This window comes from Lynx rufus, unplaced genomic scaffold (genome assembly GCF_022079265.1).
Source record: "Lynx rufus isolate CCGP_SWC_20201006 ecotype Redwood Valley unplaced genomic scaffold, mLynRuf1.p SCAF_12, whole genome shotgun sequence".
NCBI classification, from domain to species: domain Eukaryota; kingdom Metazoa; phylum Chordata; class Mammalia; order Carnivora; family Felidae; genus Lynx; species Lynx rufus.
The window spans coordinates 25319352-25339365 of NW_025814826.1; the positions used below are offsets into that span (position 1 = coordinate 25319352).

General features: G+C 35.7%; 1 protein-coding gene across 2 annotated transcripts in view; it reads right to left on the minus strand.

Annotated features, from left to right (window-relative positions):
* The window catches only part of UBE2W (ubiquitin conjugating enzyme E2 W), a 70703-nt gene that overhangs the window by 16507 nt on the left and 34182 nt on the right, over positions 1–20014 (minus strand). For both annotated transcript variants that reach the window (XM_047074047.1, XM_047074046.1), the window contains exons 2-4: positions 17977–18068; positions 11846–11948; positions 1569–1724 (exon numbers count right to left, since the gene is read on the minus strand). In XM_047074047.1, the coding sequence (XP_046930003.1) occupies positions 1569–1724; positions 11846–11948; positions 17977–18068 (351 nt within the window). The remainder of the gene's footprint in view (positions 1–1568; positions 1725–11845; positions 11949–17976; positions 18069–20014) is intronic.

The following is a 20014-nucleotide window of genomic DNA, read 5'->3' on the forward strand; positions in this document are numbered from 1 at the left end:
TAAGAGTAAATCATTACACGTATTTTAAATTACATTAAAATGTAAAAAAGTGCTAATTAATTCAAGGCACATGCAAGAGTTACGTGCACACATCACTGGTGTTTGTCTCAATTTTTCTTATTAAATTTTATACTTAACTGCCTCACCTTTCTGAAGACATTAAACATCAACACGGGCACAGAAGTCTTTGTAACTGCAAACTGCTCTGCTCTACACCTAAAAATTTTTATGTATGCTGGGATTGGAAGTGTGGGGGATGAGAAAATATGGAAGCAATAAAGGAGTAAGAGTTGTTTCCAAAGCCCTTGGGGTTAACAAAAGCTCAAGCGTAGCCTTTATATGCAATGTGAAAAAGCTCACAGGGAAAGAGGAAACTTAAATTAAAAAGTCATACCACAATTAGATAGTATGTACCTTATTTCCTCTATTCTAAAGTGTACATTTTTCTGCACATTTTAATATTCCTGAATGGGGATATATACCTTCTAACTAATGGTGTAATAGTTTACCACCGGAAGTTTTTTTCTTTCTTATATTAGGTATATAAAACTGTACGTTAAGGGCTTATAATGCCATATTTTTAGAAAATACAATTTAAACCATTATCTCCCATACTTCTTTGAACAAAAAAAACCTATTTGTTTTTTTAAAACTAACACCAAGAAACATCTTATGGAACTAACATTCCAAGAAACTTACTTTGCAAACAGTGTCTTGGTGTTTCAGAGTTACTAACCTTCAAGTTCTCTAAACACTAATTTAGTAAAAATGATAGTTGAATTTGGAGAACACAGGAAAAAAAATGCTGAAATAACCCCACAGACCCCCTAATACATAAGGTAAATTTGTTTCTCCTTTAAACCGAATACAAAAGGAAACCCTTATGAAAGAGAGTCTTTAAAATATAGAATTATATGAATATTGTGCTACACTAACCCTCAGGCAGAAATGACAAGAAGATCAGAAATGCACACAGGATTTAGATACTTTAAAAGGGTATCCTAAGTTTGACTCATTTGATTTTTGTTTCTGGTAATTTTTGCCTTTCCATCAGACACAGGATCTGTGGATTAGTAAAGGAGAATTAGAGGGAAGTCCTGAAAATTCTACTGGTAATCTAATCCTCCTCCTTCAACCTAGTCATTATGATGATCATAATGATAGGAAAGCTCTGGCTCCTGGGAAATTCCCTAAAAGAGGATGATAGGGTGGGAGCCAACAGAGTGGAGAAGGGAGCTATGAAAACTTGTTCCTGGGGCTTTCCATTGTGAAATCCAGAAGCAAGAATTTCTTGTACACATTTGCCCTGTGTATGCTTACAGAAATAAAATTCAGATTATTTAAGAAATCTGCAGAACTTTTCTGTTTAAGAAATATAAAACAATGTCTGACTTCTACATGGAATGAAAAATTATCACAGTAATTTTCCAATCTATTACTAAACATGATATTACCTATAACTTCATAATAAAAGGCATTAAGTCTTTCAAATAAATCATATATTAAAATAGTTTCTTACCCAAACTAAAAGAACAGATATTACTTGGAATAATTCTGAAAAGTCCTACCTTTTCTTTGCAGCTGGAAAGCATGCTAATAATGCTAAGACAAACTGATTGGACTGAGAGCGCTGGGGACCAGTCTTCTGTTAGAATGGATAAACAGATATGACCATTGCTATAAACATGAGGATGAACAGGAATATTTTCACCAGTAAACATGACCTAAGAAAGAATAAAATTCCATTAACACCCAAATATTCTGTGTTATCAAGAAATAAAATATTCTCCACAGAACTTATTATTCTAAAAACCAACTAAGCAACTAAAAAATAACTGCTCATTGTTTATTCTCATCAATTCACGAAGAACTGGTTTCACTGTATGAATGAGCACGTAGGGAATGGTACATATAGGGAAAAAGCCCAGATCATCTATTTTTTATTTCAACTATTTTTCACAAATTCCTTTTAAAAATTCATAAATTAATCATGCATTTTTAGCCTAGCAAAAGACTACTATATTTATAAGAATGCTTTTTCAAATTCTACTCATTGCTCTCTGCATATAGAAATCATATGAAAGTATTCAATTTGGGGACAACATGAATTCTAGATGATAGGAGCACCCCTTCCACCTGTAACAATGCTATCACCTAAGGTACTACATGCAAAAGGAAATGAGTGCTATATATAACACCTGCTCTAAACTCACTCGTCCATTATGATGGATACAAATTACTATTTATTCATCAGCAAATAACTATGTGCCTACACACACACACACACACACACACACACACACACACAAACAATGGTTGAATGAGTCTCCCAATTACTTGTTTTTTTCTGCCTCTTCTACTCAATTCTTCTAACAATTTTTCCTTTCTCCAACTTTCCTTGCCTCAGCACTGTTTTTTGAAAGGTAATAGATCTATTATTCCCTCCCTTGCCCTAATAATTCATTAAGAATCCTGTTAGTGCTTCTTTTTTTTTTTTTTTCAACGTTTATTTATTTTTGGGACAGAGAGAGACAGAGCATGAACGGGGGAGGGGCAGAGAGAGAGGGAGACACAGAATCGGAAACAGGCTCCAGGCTCTGAGCCATCAGCCCAGAGCCCGACGCGGGGCTCGAACTCACGGACCGCGAGATCGTGACCTGGCTGAAGTCGGACACTTAACCGACTGCGCCACCCAGGCGCCCCTAGTGCTTCTTAAATGTATCTACACTGGGACACCTGGGTGGCTCAGTTGGTTGAGCGTCCGACTCTTGATTTTGGCTCAGGTCATGATCCCAGGGTTGTGGGATCCAGCCCCGTTGGGGCTCCACCCTGAGTGTAAAGCCTGCTTATGATCCTCTCTCTGCCCCTCCTACACTCATGTGTACATTCTCTCTCTCTCTCAAAAAAAAGAATGAATGAAGGAATAAATACATACATAATAAATGTATTTAAAAAAAACAAAAATAAACACATAACTCCATATTTAAAAACAAAACCCCTATGTACACTAAACATCTGAATGGGCAAGAGAATGAATTCATACATTCTGGTGAATCTGTAAGCACAGTCCAAAGTAGGACAAAGAAAGCAGAAGTCTAATATTTAAGAATGCTTATATATGTTACTTCATAAAAAATTACTTATTTTGATATAAAAATTAATCCACCAATCTTTACATTAATTTTATGCTGCAGTAAGATGTACCATTTTTATTCTGTTGTTTAGTAGTAATTACTAATTTCTGACCTGACCTTAAAAAAAAAAAATCACCGAAGGTTTGGTTAAAAAATAAGAATTCAAGAGTCCCACTTTCATAGATACAGATTCAATAGGTATGATGAGATTTTTATAAAGCTCATCAAATATAAACCAGTACTTCCCAAAAGAGACTTACGGTAATCTCTCTCAGCCCTACAAACTGCCTCACACTTGAATACAGCAAAATCTTAGTAAAAAACCCTACCTTCAGTTATGTCAGAAACTGATGAAGTATTTGTTATTCTAGGCATAACTTATTTTCCCTTTTATAGAAAGCCAGTGAAATAAGTATGGCTAGGGTAAGGTATGTCATTATTTAATATGGGATGTTATGGAAAGTTATCATAAGCTGGGTTTTTGCTTTTAAAATATCTATCTAACAATTCTGACTTTATTATAATTTCACAAATATTTACATTTTAACAAAGCACTCTTTCATAAGCAGGAGTCCTCTAACACTTCAAATATACTACTAACATATGGAACTCATTGCCTGGGCTGAAGCTAATATAAGACAACAAAAGGAATTTTCTTCTCAAAGGAATAACTTTGCACATTTGCATATTTTTATTTCTTTAAATTCTGGTCATGCACCCTCCATTTCCACTGAAAAGAGCTAAAGTAAAGCTGAAAACTAAAAATAAGTCTCAAAATAAGAGATATCAAGTTACTTGCTCTGCCTGATTGTAGAAGACCACCCAATCCCTGACTCTGGCACAGCTGTGTTTAAAGCATATTATTTATCTCAATTTTATCTATCAGTGTTATTACCCTTTTCATTCACTTTTTTGCTAAAAAAGTGCTACCCTAAAAGGAAATGACTGCTTAAATGGTCTTGCAGCTCCATACTTTTTGAGTCTACCCACGATTATTTTAAATTCTATTTTTTATAAACATGTAGTTTATTATATGCATTTGATATTCCCACAATGTGTTGTAGATTTCTTGAGTGGGAGTTTATAATCTCACAGAATATGCATCTGCCCTGGGGGATTCATTCTGCCACAAAATCCCGTTTGGCCAGTAGGGTATTTTCAGTAATAACACAAACAGTGCCCAAGCAAGACCTTATCCCCTGGCCACGAAATATATTTTAAAGGATAGTTCTTTTCTAGTAAGGTCTCCTTTTTAAAAAGTCACACAGAATAGTGCTCTGAAAGTACCAAAAAATGAAGAACTGCTAAGATATCTTCTTTGCATGCATCAGCGACCATCAAGGAAAATACACAGCAAAATACAAAGGTTATCACAACATGCTTCGAATAGCCAATTCACAAGGCAGAAGGAAAGGAGTATTTCTCTTAGAACGGATTACAAACTAAATCACTTGGCCTGAGAGCCAAGAAGGACCCATGAACAAGGAAATCAGGAGAGAAGGGATGAAATGCAGAAGACACCTACAGCAGGAGCAGCAGACCCTGACAAGCACAGAGGAGAGCCAGAAATCAAGACAGAAACAGCTCTGAACTCTAAGGGAACTGAAGTAATAAACTTAATCAGATCTCAATAAACCTTTAAAAAAAAAAAAAAAAAGCTGGGGCTTTTTAACATGCTGCATGCAGGGCCAATGCAGCCAGCCTAAAACAGTGGAATCAATAAGCTGCACATATTAAGATAGCCCCTAGGACCTAACCTGCCAGATACAGAATTTTAGAAGTTTGCCTAAACACGGAAAGGCTGAGTTTACATGCCAGATGTAACTGGCATTCCAGGATGAACCCCTGAAATAAAAGAAAAAACTTTTTTCAACAGCTTATTCATGTAAAAAGGCTGGTAAGCAGCTTCCACAGACAGTTTGAAACTCTGCGATTCTGGTTCTTTGCATGTGATGGGGAAAGTAACCAAGGCTGAATTTCTTTTAGATCATGCTCTTAACCATCTTCATTTATTTAACACACAGTACAATCCAAAGGAGGAAATGGACATTTCAGTTATTTAACTGCAGCCAAGCAAGTTCTGAACATTTAAGAGATGAAGAGCTGTTTTCAGAATTAAAAAAACTTTTTGAGGGGAATCCCAAGTAACTGACAAAACCAAAACAGATTTAAGAAGACAACTGAATACAATGAATTTGAAACAAAAGGGAATAAGAACATTGCGTATTTCTTTATTTTAAAAGTTATTTATTTTTTAAATAATTTATTCAAATTCAAATTTAGCATATAAACAGTTAACAGAGACTGCACACACTCCCTACTGCATAAACCAAACAATCAAATGGAAGTACAGATTTTAAAGAATAAGCTGTTTTATGGGAAAAAAGCCATGATTTTAGATCTAATGATTTTAAATCTAATGCACGTGAATCACATCTGAAGTTCTGAGTCTGCATGAGAAACAGTCCTCAGACATCTCTAAATTTCCAAACATCTATCATTATGGTGTATTTTCCACAGTAGGTGCGATCTAAGAAAACTATGCTCAGAATCCGCATAATTTTGGAGGTTAAGTAAGCACATCTAACCTAAAGTTTTAAGCAAGCCAACCCCTGGGTAACTTTTGGTACCAAATTAGTGTCTTTCATAAAACTACTAATCTGAGAATGAAAGCCACTGACAGTGACAAAATAAAGAATGGAAATTAGGTAACTGTTTCTAATATGAAATTCATGGTACTAGTACATTAGGATTTCCAAACATCAAGTTGATACTGAATGAGCCCACAAATACTGAGATCTGACCACAAGGAAGGCATATACTACTGAGTTCACACTAATGTTCTGCAACTAATTAGAAAGTGAGTAACCTAATATAGTGTCAAACTAGGTCAAAACACATGACCAGAATAAGCAGTACAAAACAGGCTATAAAATATCAAAGCCAATCTACAAAATGGATACAAAGATTTCCCTAGGAACAATATAAGGAAATGTTTTCTCTTATTAAAACTGTAAGTAGATGACAAGACTCAATGGGCAACTACAGAAATTGAACATAAAAGCAAAGTTTGTTGGAATCAGATATGTAATTATTCATAATGTATGATATAGGCAGGCTAGCACAAATGGTAAATATCTGACAAAAATAACTGGAGATTTGGAGTTTTAGCATAGTTTTTAATTCAATGCTCCCCTTTTAGTCATTTAATATGTATTAGTAGCATCAAGTAGTTCAAGTATTACACAGACAAAATTCCTGGATACAATGAAACTAAACTTGGGTTCCCTGGATGGTACATTCTCTCTCCTTTACAAGCTGTGTTCTTCTAGCCTACCAGTCCTCTCCATTTATCTTCCCTCTGCTTTACCAGACTTCAACAAATAGGGTTCACTGTTCACTTTTTCCTCATCAGGTATCCTAGATGCTAGACAACTTAAAGCAATAAAAATGGTTATTTAAAACTTTGGAAAGCTTAACCCCCTTCACATGAAAGAACAAGGAGAATCACACTATGAGAACACTATGAAAATAGTTTCTGGATCTTTTCAATGAAGGAGTATTGAGCAACAGAACAAAAGGGTCCATGTTGAGGGGGCATGAATAGGAAGGGGGATAAGGATAAGGAGAAAGTGACCTGCCCCAGTGTTTCTAAAGCTTTGTAATCAAGGCAAGTATATTTCCAGCACCACTTTTAGCATCAGTATGGTTTCAGGACCAAGTACAGTGTTCTCTTCCCCCTAAAAAAATACTTCCCCACCTATTTCTAAAATGCCTAAAATTTCTTCAACAAAAATTAGAGTTGAAAAGCTTAATTAAAAACAAGGTATAACCAGGACATTTGCAAGATAATATAGATGTGTTTCAGTTTCATTGCATTCAAATGGGATGTTTTGACAGAGAAAGACGGTATAAGATCATAGATATTTGGAACAGAAGGACTGCTAATGTGACGAAGTAGAAAGGAAAAGAAGCAAAACACTAGACACTAAACTTGAGGACTTCACAGTTTGGATGGAGAGGTGACCATACCTCCCAATTCCTTCGAGATAAATCTCCAAATCCTTCATACTGCAAGACTCTCTTGGATAAACCCCAAAACATCCTTCCTTTTTCATCTTCTCCCACAGCCCTCCAGCATCTATACATAAAACTATATTTGCTCACAAATCTCAGAAGAGGCCACGTCTTCTTGTGACTTGCTCCACTTTTGACATAAATTCTTCCTGTACTTTAAGTCCCAGTACAAACAGGTTTTTCTGTCTCCTCATCTTAATCTAAATTGGTCACTGCTTTCTCTTTTGCCCCCAAAGCATACAATTCATACTTCAATTTATGGTCCATCTAGTTGCCTAGGTCAAAAGTTGTGGAAGTCTTCTCTGTCTCCTTTCCCTCATTCATATTCCTCAATTCATGAGCAAATCCTGTTGGCTCAACCTTTAAAGGTCCAAAATATGGCCACCTTCCATAGTCTCCACTGCTACCCTTCTGGTGCAAGCCACCATCACTTCTCACCTGGATTAATGCAATAGTGGTCTGGTCTCCCTGTACTCTTGTACACCCAACAATCAATGTGCCACATTTTTCCTTTTAAGTAGGATGTCATTCCTCTGCTCAAAATATTCAAAGATTTTTCAACTCATTCTGAGTAAAAGTCAAAATTCTTACAATGGGATATAAATGTCCTACACCATTTATGATGGATCCTCCAGCCCAAATTATCTCTCATACCTATGCCCTCCACCCCTTACAGAATGAATTAATCTGTGTCTGACTATCCACATACCTAACCAATTATTAAAGGCAGGCCCGATGCCTTTTAATTTCTGTACTCTTTTTTATCTCTCAAGTACAGAGCACAGTATTTGGCACATAATTCATGTTTAAATACCCATTAATTCAAAACCAACCAATCACTTACCTGGATCCTAGCACAGAAAAACAATATAATACAGAAAGATATTTTATTTTCTGTATGGCTGATGGTAAGTGCACATTAGCAGAAAACAGTGATGGAAAAGTGCCTCATCTCTGCTCCCAATATAAAAAGGTTTTGTTGTCATTATTGTTTCTTTTAAAGCAAATGACCGGGCCAAACACCTGTTTAGACAGGCAGCTTTTTCACTATAAAGCGAGATATATGAGAAATTAACTACAACTAGTAGGGAAAGAAAACACAAAAGACTATAAAGTTAATACAGTCTTAAAGATCTAACTTACAGATGCAAAAGTACTAAGCTCACAACAGACTGGCTTATTTTAGGTTTATTTTCCCAAATTCTACTTTTGTAAGTAGTGGTATATTCAGTACTAATTATTGCACAGGAAGATCAAAAACTAATTTTCCAGCAAGTGCCAGTGTTTCTGGGTCTCATCAAATAAAATCTGTGGTGAATGAGGAATTTTACTGCCCTGGAGTGGTTCTAATCACTTCCCCAGGGCAATAGACCAATGGAAAGTTTCAGTTATTGGAAAACCTCAAAGTTGATATGCACATCAAGCAACTGACTGTTAGACCATTATAATTATTTTGTAATCATATAGACGATGTGATTAATAAAAACTAAAAAAATAATTTTAAAGTATTACTAGACTTAGAGCAGCTCTTCTCAATCATGGATACTAGAATACACAGCTTCTGTGGAGTGATGTTTAAAAAGGAATCCTCAAAGAAGATGTGGTGTATATATACACAATGGAATACTACTCTGCAACCAAAAAGAACGAAACCTTGCCATTTGCGACAACGTGGATAAACTAGAGTATACTACGCTAGGCGAAATAAATCAGTCAAGACATATGATTTCACTCATATGTGGAATTTCACAAACTCAACAGATGAACATAGGGGAAGGGAAGGAAAAATAAGATAAAAACAGAGAGGGAGGCAAAAAGAGACTCTTAAATACAGAGAACAAACTAGGGGTTGCTGGAGGGGTGCTGGGTGGGAGGATGGGCTAAATGGGTAATAGGCATTAAGGAGGGCACTTGTGATGAGCACTGGGTGTTGTATGTAAGTGATGAATCACTAAATTCTATTCCTGAAACCAGTATTATGCTATATGTTAACTAACTTGGATTAAAAAACATACACACACACACACGTTGAATAAATCAATGTTGAATAAAAACCATGAGAAGAGTGGGGAAAAAAAAAGAAAAAAAGGAATCCCCACAGTCCAAAAGACTGGGAACAACTGCCCAGAGCTTTCAAAGTTATCATTCTATATATAATCCTTCACTTTTAGAGATAATATTACTGTCTAGATAAATAGGCATTTTCCCCATTCTGGTACTCAGACCTAATTGGCAGCATGGAAAGAGGTAACTTGGGTTTTAAGTCTTGACTATCCTACAAGTTAGCTTTTAAACCATGAACAAGACATTTTACTTCTATAGACTTCACTTTCTTCACTTACGAGAATGAATCCATCTTCCCTAACCACTTCATTAGAGCTGTTACAAGACAAAATCAGAATGGAATTTACAGTAGAAAATATGATACAAATATTACTACATAGAAGTCATGGAGGTAAATGTGAGGCTGAAATGGTTAAGTTTGTACTTGAACACTAAGCTAAAGAGTTTTCAGACTTGACTTCACAGAAAATAAAGAAGCATTAGAAGTTTTATGGAGGAGGATAGGGATTGTTGTAGTAGTGGTGGTAGTGTTGTGTGTCTGTGCAAACCAATGAGGTAACTGCGCCTTCAGAGAAATCTAGCAGCACTGTCAAAGGATGGTGGGGGGTGGAAAGAACTAGAGGCTATTACATAATAGCCCGCATGAAAGATGGAAACTTGGGAGTACACCACTGACTGTAAGATAAGAAGGGACTGACTTAAGCACTGCAAAAGGACCTCAAAAGCTGCATTTAATGGTGAAGAAAAGAATTTCAACAAAAGCAGACAGATGGACAATAACCCAAGGAAAAAAAATTTTTTTCTTATTTTATTATTGGAAAAGATTGAGTTTAGAAGTGTTAAATTTGAGACATCTGGAGGTACTTAAGTAGCAATATCCAACAAGGGTGTGAAATTAAACCTCAGGAAGAGGTTGTACACATAACTGTAGATCTGGGAGTCAGCCGCTTGAGATGGTTGAAGACATTACAGAAAAGAGTGAGAAGTATCGGGGGTAGTGAATAAAGAATCCCAAATCAGAAGAATCAGAAAAGTGGGCAGAAGTCAAACCAGGGAAGGACAAAAAAAATTTTTGAGATATGATAGAATTCATTATATATGTTCTAACTTACAGAAATATTCAAGATGAAATTCAAATGATGCTGCAGAGTGATATTTGATTTAGAATTAAATGCTAAGGAGAGAGTTTAGAGGACACTTTTGCCTTGGTTCCTATTTACAGAAATATTATCTTCCTCTGATAAAACATGATAAAACAATCTGTGGGCTCCTGGAGTAAGCCTTCTCCAATATCCCTCTAGTCAACATTTTGGAGTTCATAAATCACATTCTTCCTTCATATACCTTCCACAAACTTAGCTGAAGTGAAGTAGAACAGGTTGAAGGTGAGAAGGGAATACCTGAGACCACACTGCCTTTAAGCATTAACAATCTGAATAAGCCAAAAGGCAACAAAAGGTGAAGATGGTTTTCTAGAGAGAAAGAAGATGTTTGCTTTGGTTTCTGATCATAGTCTACAGGTGCTTATTATAGAGGCCTAAAGGTCATTATCCTTGGCTTTATTTTTATGAAATAATAAAAATAAGCTTATCTTAATTTTCTGCTCACATTAAAAAACTGTAGCACTCAAGGAGTCCAGTTCCATTTAATTCTGTGCCTTAAAACAATGACCTCTTTATTTATAGCACAATACAATAACTGGCTTCCATCTGTACCCCTACATGGCCAAGAGCACTGTTAGGTATATTCTATTTAAAGTGGCAATAAAATATGATTTTCCTCAAAAATAACATACTTTAGCACTTCAAATGTTGAATTTTAGGTATTTGGGAAATTTCATTATCCATAACCTCATTATCCAGCAATATGAGACACAGTTGGCATTAAGTCTTAACATTTTGCCACTAGTAACTCATTCACCCATCTTCCAAGCCAGCAATGTGGACGCCATCCTAGAGTCTCCTTTTCTCTAACTTCCAAGGATTAATCATTCACCAGTTAAACAGCTCTCAAAAAAGTTCTATCACCATTATCATTTGTCTAAGTATTAACCCATTACCTAAACTAACTGTGCCTCAAATTATAATAATCAGATTTAGGGCTTATGTTTAGATATTCAACATCTTGTAATATGTTCTATCTTTACAGTACTAAAAGCCTACAAAGACAGCATGTTAATGCAAAATCAAGAAAGTGTTCCTTTCAACAAAGCACTGCCTCCTCACAATTATTCTATCATCTTATTTAGGAATAAGTGCCTCCAGGTATTCCAAAATGTTAAATTCTCCCACAACCCCTGGGCCTGGGTTAGATTTCCAAACCCTTTTCCACTAACATCTATGAATAAGAACAGTGTTAACTTCTTGGAAGTACAAAAGCAAAGTCCAAATCTCAATAAAGTAAATGTTCCTAAGATCTTGATTATATTACAAATAAGAAAAAGGAACAAATCTATTTACATAATTATAATGGATTTCTTTTTTTAAGTTTGTATTTAGTAAAAAGTCACTAATTTAGTATTTTGCTATAATCTAAAAACACAATAAAATGTTAAAAAGCAAGGCAGTTACCTGAGGAGAGTCAAAAGGGTATCGACTACTAAACTTAAATAGAAGTTGAAATTTTTCTCCTTCATATAAGGTACCTGGTGCACCTTCCATGTCTACAATCCACCTAGAACAGGAAAAAAAAATTTAAAAACTTCAGGTAAGAGGAATTGGGATGAGAAAGAGAAAAGGAACACTGAAGACTTCCTCTATGCCAGGCATTAGCTTGCAACAGCACGTTTCATCCTACTGCACATTAACTCCCTCGCCCTATTCCCTTCTCTGACACTCAAGGGTTATTTAACCAGATCAAAGTCAGACAACTAGCAGAGGACAGGGCCAAATTTTAACCGAGGTCTAAAAACACAAAATAAAACCCAACTCAAGTGTGCTGACATTAAAGCCTATTTTATGCAGAAATTATTATATACAGGAACACTATTTTTATAACACTATTTATTACATGCAGAAACACTATTTCTGCAATGACTGAAAAGATTTTATAGATAACATGAAACAAATGAACTGCCTTTCTGATGTCATTTTAGAAACAATGGTGGAAGTAGATATCAACAACAACTAGAGAATCATGGCCGTTAGACACATCTTCTCATCAGTACTCTAGAGAAGACTAAACAGGAAAAAGAAGCTAAGCTGACATCAGTCCACTTACTCCGATGGCTATTCAAGGCTCTATATGCCTTTCCTTTGCGTCCTATGTTTCAGTTGTTTAATAAAACTTAGAAGAGATTTCTATGGCCTCTTTACAAGCATACTTTGTTTCCACATATAACAATCATGAATACAAATCTGTTTATAATTATAGTCTGTACACTTATCTCTTGCTCTTTTAATTTATTTTTCAGTAATCTCTACACCCAACATAGTGCTCAAACTTAAAACCCTGAGATCAAGAGTCGCATGCTCTACAGACCAAGCCAGTCAGACACCTACCTCTTGCTCTTTTACAAAAAAAAGGAGGAACAGGAGTAGAACAAGGGTTATGGTGGCAAAGATGATAGGGTCACATTGCGAAGCAAAAATGGACCAGTCATAAGAATGAATTCCTAATTATCTCTCTGGCCAATTCCTTTCCTCTTAAATTTTTTAGGTATAAAAATGTATTACTTTAAGTACAGGGAAACAAAAGGAAGTAATATTGAGAATACAGGGTTGGGGTTCTAGTCACGATTCCATATACTATGGACTTTAAAGTATGTAAAATAATAAATGTGTCTACTCTCTGAAAGCAATCAGCTAACACATACAGGCCCTTAAGAACATAGCTATTCATTTTCAGAATGCGTGTTGAATACTATACATGGCAATAAAAAATATAAGCCAAGAGCCAATATTTTATCATGAAATTACACAGGTCTGTCCTTTAGCTGTGTGGCCATGAGTAAGCTGTTTTACCTCTCTTGTTTGAACTATTTCAATTGTAAAATTGGTATTAAAAACAAGTTAAAATTTCATTGAAAATAGATATTCATCTCAAAGTGTTGGAAAGATAAATCGCATAGCACTTTCCTGATATTAGAACCAGTACACAGTAAATTAAATATAATGCAGGGATACCTGGGTGGCTCAGTCAGTTAAGCGTCTGACTTCGGCTCAGGTCATGATCTCATGGTTCGTGAGTTCGAGCCCCCCCACCCCACTCCAAGTCGGGCTCTGTGCTGACAGCTCAGAGCCTGGAGCCTGCTTCAGATTGTGTGTGTGTGTGTGTGTGTGTGTGTGTGTGTGTGTGTGTGTGTGTGTCTGTGTCTGTCTCTCTCTGTGCCCCTCCCCCACTCACACTCCGTGTCTCAAAAATGAATAAAAACGTTCAGAAAATGTATAATGCATAAACTGCATTAAAAACAAAAATCTATTCTCTTTAAAAACTGGGTCCTTTCTAGCTATCTTGACATCTACTATGCAGTGGTTATTCCAAGGAAAAATCAGAGGACTTCCTGGTGCCCTTTCTTTCTGTTTAAAGGCAAATTTTAGGATATAATGTACCACAAATTTACATGTGATCTATCCAAACACAGCTTTTAAAATTTTTTTTTTCTTTCAACGTTTATTTATTTTTGGGACAGAGAGAGACAGAGCATGAACGGGGGAGGGGCAGAGAGAGAGGGAGACACAGAATCGGAAACAGGCTCCAGCCTCTGAGCCATCAGCCCAGAGCCCGACGCGGGGCTCGAACTCACGGACCGCGAGATCGTGACCTGGCTGAAGTCGGACGTTTAACCGACTGCGCCACCCAGGCGCCCCCAAACACAGCTTTTAAATAATAGCTAAGCAAATATCTCAGTAATCCTTCCAATACCTGGGTGAGATTGGTCGAAGAAGGCATAATTTTCACCACTGTACAGGGTAATTTTAAATAACTTTTGCTAATTAAAAAAGTAATGCATGTTTGTTCACAGAAAATTTAGAAAGGTATAAACAAAAGTCGCCCAAAGATAATCACTGTTGAAATTTTTTGGGTACATTTCATTCTAGTCATTTTGTAGTTTCTTTATCTATGATATTGACATCTAATAGTTGAATTATGTGCACACTGAAATTATATACATTCAAATCACCAGTGTTTATGATTCCAATTATGGGTACATGCCTCTGAGGATGAATATGGGAGAAGTTTCAGTTCTTAACTTCCTGTGAATAACTATTGTTCTAGGATTCTAATGTTTAGACAGGTATTTTTCATGCATTCATAGCTCCTACTAACAAAAAAAACAACCAACTATTCCCTTCTGGAGGAAAAACCAGCTCTGTTGGATATATTAAGACAGGATACATACCAATATTGCCTCTCTAAGGATTTTCACAGGTAATTAGGACTATACAAAATTTTTGTGTTTCATGCTATCAGCTGTAACTCAGGGGATGCCATTTCACTGAGAAACCATTTCCCAATTATAGATATTTACATTGTTTCCAAATTGTCCCCAGAAATAGTAATGTTGAAAGAAGTATAGTTAGTTCTAAGTTAATTTTGTTTTTTTAAATAAGCTCTATGTCCACCAACATGGGGCTCAAACTCATAACCCAGAGATCAAGAGTGGCATGTTCTACTGAATGAGCCAACCAGGTGCCCCTGGGCTAATCTTTCTGTATCTCTGTTCCTTCCTTAAGACAGCATGGGTTTATTTCTTAGGTCAAAGGATATGACACTCTCATTTTTAAATATCTTAATATATGCCACCAAACTGTCTTCCAGAAAGCTTAATGTGCTTTCATTATAATTCTTATCCCATTTAAACACATATTTTAAGATAGAATTTTTTAAGAGTATTTATAGATCCTGGAAGATAAAGATATAAAACTTTTGTGATTGATTTACAATAAATTATTTAAAAAAAAAACCTGCCTGACAAACCTCTCTAACTGACAGGTTTATCCTGCAACAAAGACACTGCTGTTTTGGTAGTTATAATATAATATGGTATAATTACTTGATACAAATGTTTCCATTTATAAAAATGTAAAACAGGGGCGCCTGGGTGGCTCAGTCAGTTGAGGGTCTGACTTCGGCTCAGGTCAGGATCTCATGATTCAAGAGTTTGAGCCCCGCGTCAGGCTCTGTGCTGACAGCTCAGAGCCTGGAGCCTGTTTCAGATTCTGCGTCTCCTTCTCTCTCTGCCCCTCCCCCACTTGCACTCTGTTTCTTGAAAATAAATAAACATTAAAAAAAAATTTTTTTTTAATGCAGAACATTCCATTAACATTTTATAAATCATTGTGTTGTGTAGTCCTCCTGCCCCACCAAAAAAAGACTGAAAGAGGAAGCACTTATTACCAATGAAAATGGAATATATTCTGTTTAATTATACAGAACAAAAAAAAAAAATCACATAATTATACAGAACAAATGCCATACATTCCATTTTCAAATTTTGTTTGATGGAAATGAAAAATCAATTGAGAGTTACAAAAAGAAATGGAAGAACCTTAAATGCATATTACTAAGTAAAAGAGATCTGAAAGGCTACTTACTGTATGGTTCCAACTATATGACATTCTGAGAAAGGGAAAACTACAGAGAAAGTAAGAAGATCAGTGGTTGGGGGAGGTGATGAATAGCTGGAGCACAGGGGATTTTTAGGCCAATGAAAACATTCTGTATGATACCATAATGATAATACAGGTCACTGTACATTTGCCCAAATCCTTAGAAACATCAAGAATGAATTACAATGTAAACTACAGACTCTGCGTAATTATGATGTGTCAATCATAATTCATCAATTATAACCAATATACCACTCTGGGGGCAAGATGTTGATAATGGGGGAGACTGCGTTTGTGAGAGCAGAGGATATATGAGAAATCTCTGTATCTTCTGCTCAGTTTTGCAGGGAACCTAAAAATACTTAAGAACCCAGCAATGTTTTAAAATGACTGTTATAGAGATAGAAATCTACACTACATTTTCAAACATCAATATCCATCCAACCATCAGTAGATCCATTCTTCATATCCCTGTTCTTAAAAGGCTTGACTTCTGTCTTAAGTACTGACTCAAGTATCAAAGTCAAAGGTAACCAAAACTGTTTCTCTAAAAAGATAAATATGCCCATGAATTTTTTTCTTTTACATGTTTGTTTGAGAAAGAGGGGGAGAGAGAAAGGAGAGAATCCCAAGCAGGCTCTGTGCTGACAGTGGTCCCATGAACCATGAGATCATGACCTGAGCTGAAATCAAGAGTTAGACACTTGGCTGACCGAGCCATACAGATGCCCTAGTCCACGAATTTTGGTCACTTTTGCTCTCTGGACCTAGACTATCACTAAGTATTTGCCCTACAACTTGGTCTACAGTATACTTTTATCTTGTTGCCTCCTATCCCTTTTATGTTTTTGGAGTTTTTTTTTTTTTAAGAAGAGGGTTCATTATTTTAAATTCCACCACTACCCACCCCTCCCCCAATTTCAGAACATTTACCCTTGTCTAATAAAATATTAAATCAAAGGAGTGGTAAAAAATAGACTACACAGGGTTGGAGACTTAAAGTGATACCCTTGAAAATGTTTCAAACTAATTCAAATGCTCATTTTTATGCAAGAGGACACATATCTCTCTACCCTTCTTGGTATTGTATCTGAGAAAATTTTTCACTTCTTTACTCCCAAGGAAGGAGGGGAATTAGAATATTTCTGTGTCTTCCTTTCATGCTTCACTTTTTCATCCTCATGAAGGAGTTTCTTATCTATTAAAAGAGGTTGTTGAGGGTCTGACATTCATTTATTTACCCTTCTGTACAGGGCAACTACTGTGTTCATGGGATGGAGACACCTCTTGACTGTTACTCTCTTTAAACCTTTACATGTGGTTTTGAAAACTGTGATAAACAACTTCATGCCAAATTGTGTTATTTAAGATGAAGATCATTTCATAAATGAAGACAGACCTAAGTTTTTAAATGCTGCCTTCTTAGCAAGAGACATTTTAAAAACTACTAATCAGGGGCACCTGGGTGGTTCAGTTGTTTTAAGCGTCTGACTTCGGCCCAGGTCATGATCTCATGGTTCATGAGTTTGAGCCCTGTGTTGGGCTCTGTGCTGACAGCTCACAGCCCAGAGTCTGCTTCTGATTCTCTGTCTCCCTCTCTCTCTCTGCCCCTGCCCTGCTCGCACTCTGCCCCTCTCTCAAAAATAAACACTAAAAAAAAAAAAAAAAAAAAAATTAGTAATCAAACATATGGTTTTAAAAAACAAAGGGTTACAAATCATACATTATATATAATGTATATGATATTACATAACACCAAATTGTATATATAAATGCATAGAGTAAGATCTATTTGTTTATCTCTTGATAGAAGAGAGTGGAATTAAATATGAAAATTCTACATTAAAAAAGTAAGTATATATTCATACATTACACTAATAATAAATGAAACACGGAAGTACTTCAAAAATTAACTACCAGGACACCTGGGTGGCTCAGTAGGTTAAGCATCTGACTTCAGCTCGGGCTCAGGTCATGATCTTATGATTCATGAGGTTAAGCCCCACACTGACTGTCGGCCCACTTCACATCCTCCGTCCCCTTCTCTCTCTGCCCCTCCCCGGCTCGTGTGCCCTCTTTCTTTCAAAAATAAGTAAACATTAAGTAATAATAATAATAATAATAATAATAATAATAAATTAACTACTTACTGTGTAATTGAATTTTGAACACTCTTTTCATTTAAAGTCATTCCGGGAGGTGGGTCATTTTGCAAAGCCAACAGTTCTTTCTGCAATCGTTTCTAGAAAAGAGTATCAATAATAATTTGTACTTTAAGAAAAATGACAATGTAAATATCCTTCTACACAGAATGAAATCCTTGATTAAATTTCCTCCATAGGCTCATATCTTTTCAAGTCCCTTACACCTTGTATGTATGCCTCACTCTCAAAGTTTTAATTGCTTGTCCCATAATTCACAATCAAAAGATTTCCAAATATATTTGAAAACATTGATGCTGTAAAGTGGTTATGAAGAGCAGCCAGCTACCTACAAAACTTCACTGTTACTCCATCGGGGTTACAAGATCTCAGCCTAGGTTTTAAATGCTTAAAAGTTTCAGCACTGTTTCCTTTACTGCTTTCCAATTGTAAAAACCACAGTTCTCCATCATCCTTAAAAAAGGTGTCATTTCAGACATGCAAGCTTTTCAGAGAAACTATACAAGTAACCATTCATGCAAAAAGCCTTTTGAAAACATTTTAAATAATTTAATTTACAATTTACAGCCCATATTTGTTTTCTTAAATAGGGTATCTGCACATAATTTAAACTATCAATATCAGAATATAACATATCTGGGCCCAAGATACGCAGTTATTTTTCCACATAACCCAAATGACTATGTATTTACATTCTTGTTTATAAGTTTTTACTGTTCAACTCTTCTGTTATCACTAGTGGACATTCTTTATCAGTATACAACAAAGCAAAACAAAAACCATAGAAGCCTGCAACTTATGGGTTTAAAAATCAAATAACCCATGTTATTAGAAATTATTTCATGTAACATTATAAATACTCTTAATGAGCATCTTTTCTTGGAATAAAGTAGACCAAAATGGGTATCTGTTCAGAACTCAACAATTCTCTACTTAAAAGCTAGTTTGTGCTGTTGCTGGACAATCAAGTATCACTAACAAATATTTCTAGACCTTTTCAGTTTATGACGCCTTTAAGTAAATTTAACAGCATCCAATACCACTACAGATTGGAAAAATCCTCCCTTCTCGGGGCACTTAGGTGGCTCAGTCGGTTAAGCGACCAACTCTTGATTTTGGCTCAGGTCATGATCTCACCGTTCATGAGTTTGAGCCCCACGTCTGGCTGTGTGCTGATAGTGCAGAGCCTACTTGGGATTCATATTCTCTCTCTCTCTCTCTCTCTCTCTCTCTCAAAATAAAGAAATAAAAAACAAACAAACAAACAAAAAAACCTCCTGCCTTCTCTGTTGAGAATCACTGGAAAAGAACTTATTAATAGGCACACACACTTGGCCCACAAGCAGGTATCTGTGGACTACCACACCTTTACTTTGGTCTCTGTGGCCTTTCTGCAATTACCTCCTACATTTGTTTGGCTCTCGCCTCACAATAAGAACAGACTATGTTTTTGATCACAGCATCCCCAGGGTCTAGAATATGCTGAAAAACATCGATAATAAATCACTAAATGTTAAAAAAAAAAAATTCTAAATTCCTAAATGGCTCTTAAAGTGGCCAAGAATGAAATCTTTCCTTAGATCCTGCAGTATCATAATTGCTAGTAAAATGAAAATAAGGTATCAACTACTTGCAATTTCTGATCTCAGCTGCCTTCCAAAATGCAAAATAATTACAAATTGAAAATCAGTTAAGAAAAATTTTAAGTATCTAAAATACAGAAATAAAGCTGCCTAAGTGACTTGTTTTGAATAAAGAAATATATTTGTGATAAAGTTCTATGTTAGAACAAAGTTTTTAATTTATTCCTCTTATGTTAACAAATGTAGGTTATATGATCAAGTATATTTTTTTTCAAGTTTTTAAATTTTAATTCCAGTGTATTTAACATACAGTGTTATTATTTGTTTCAGGTATATAATACAGTGATTCAATGATCAAGTAAATTTTTTTAATGTTTATTTTTGAGACAGAGACAGAGAGCATGCACACGTGCGATGGGGAGAAGGGAAGAGGGGGAGGTGCA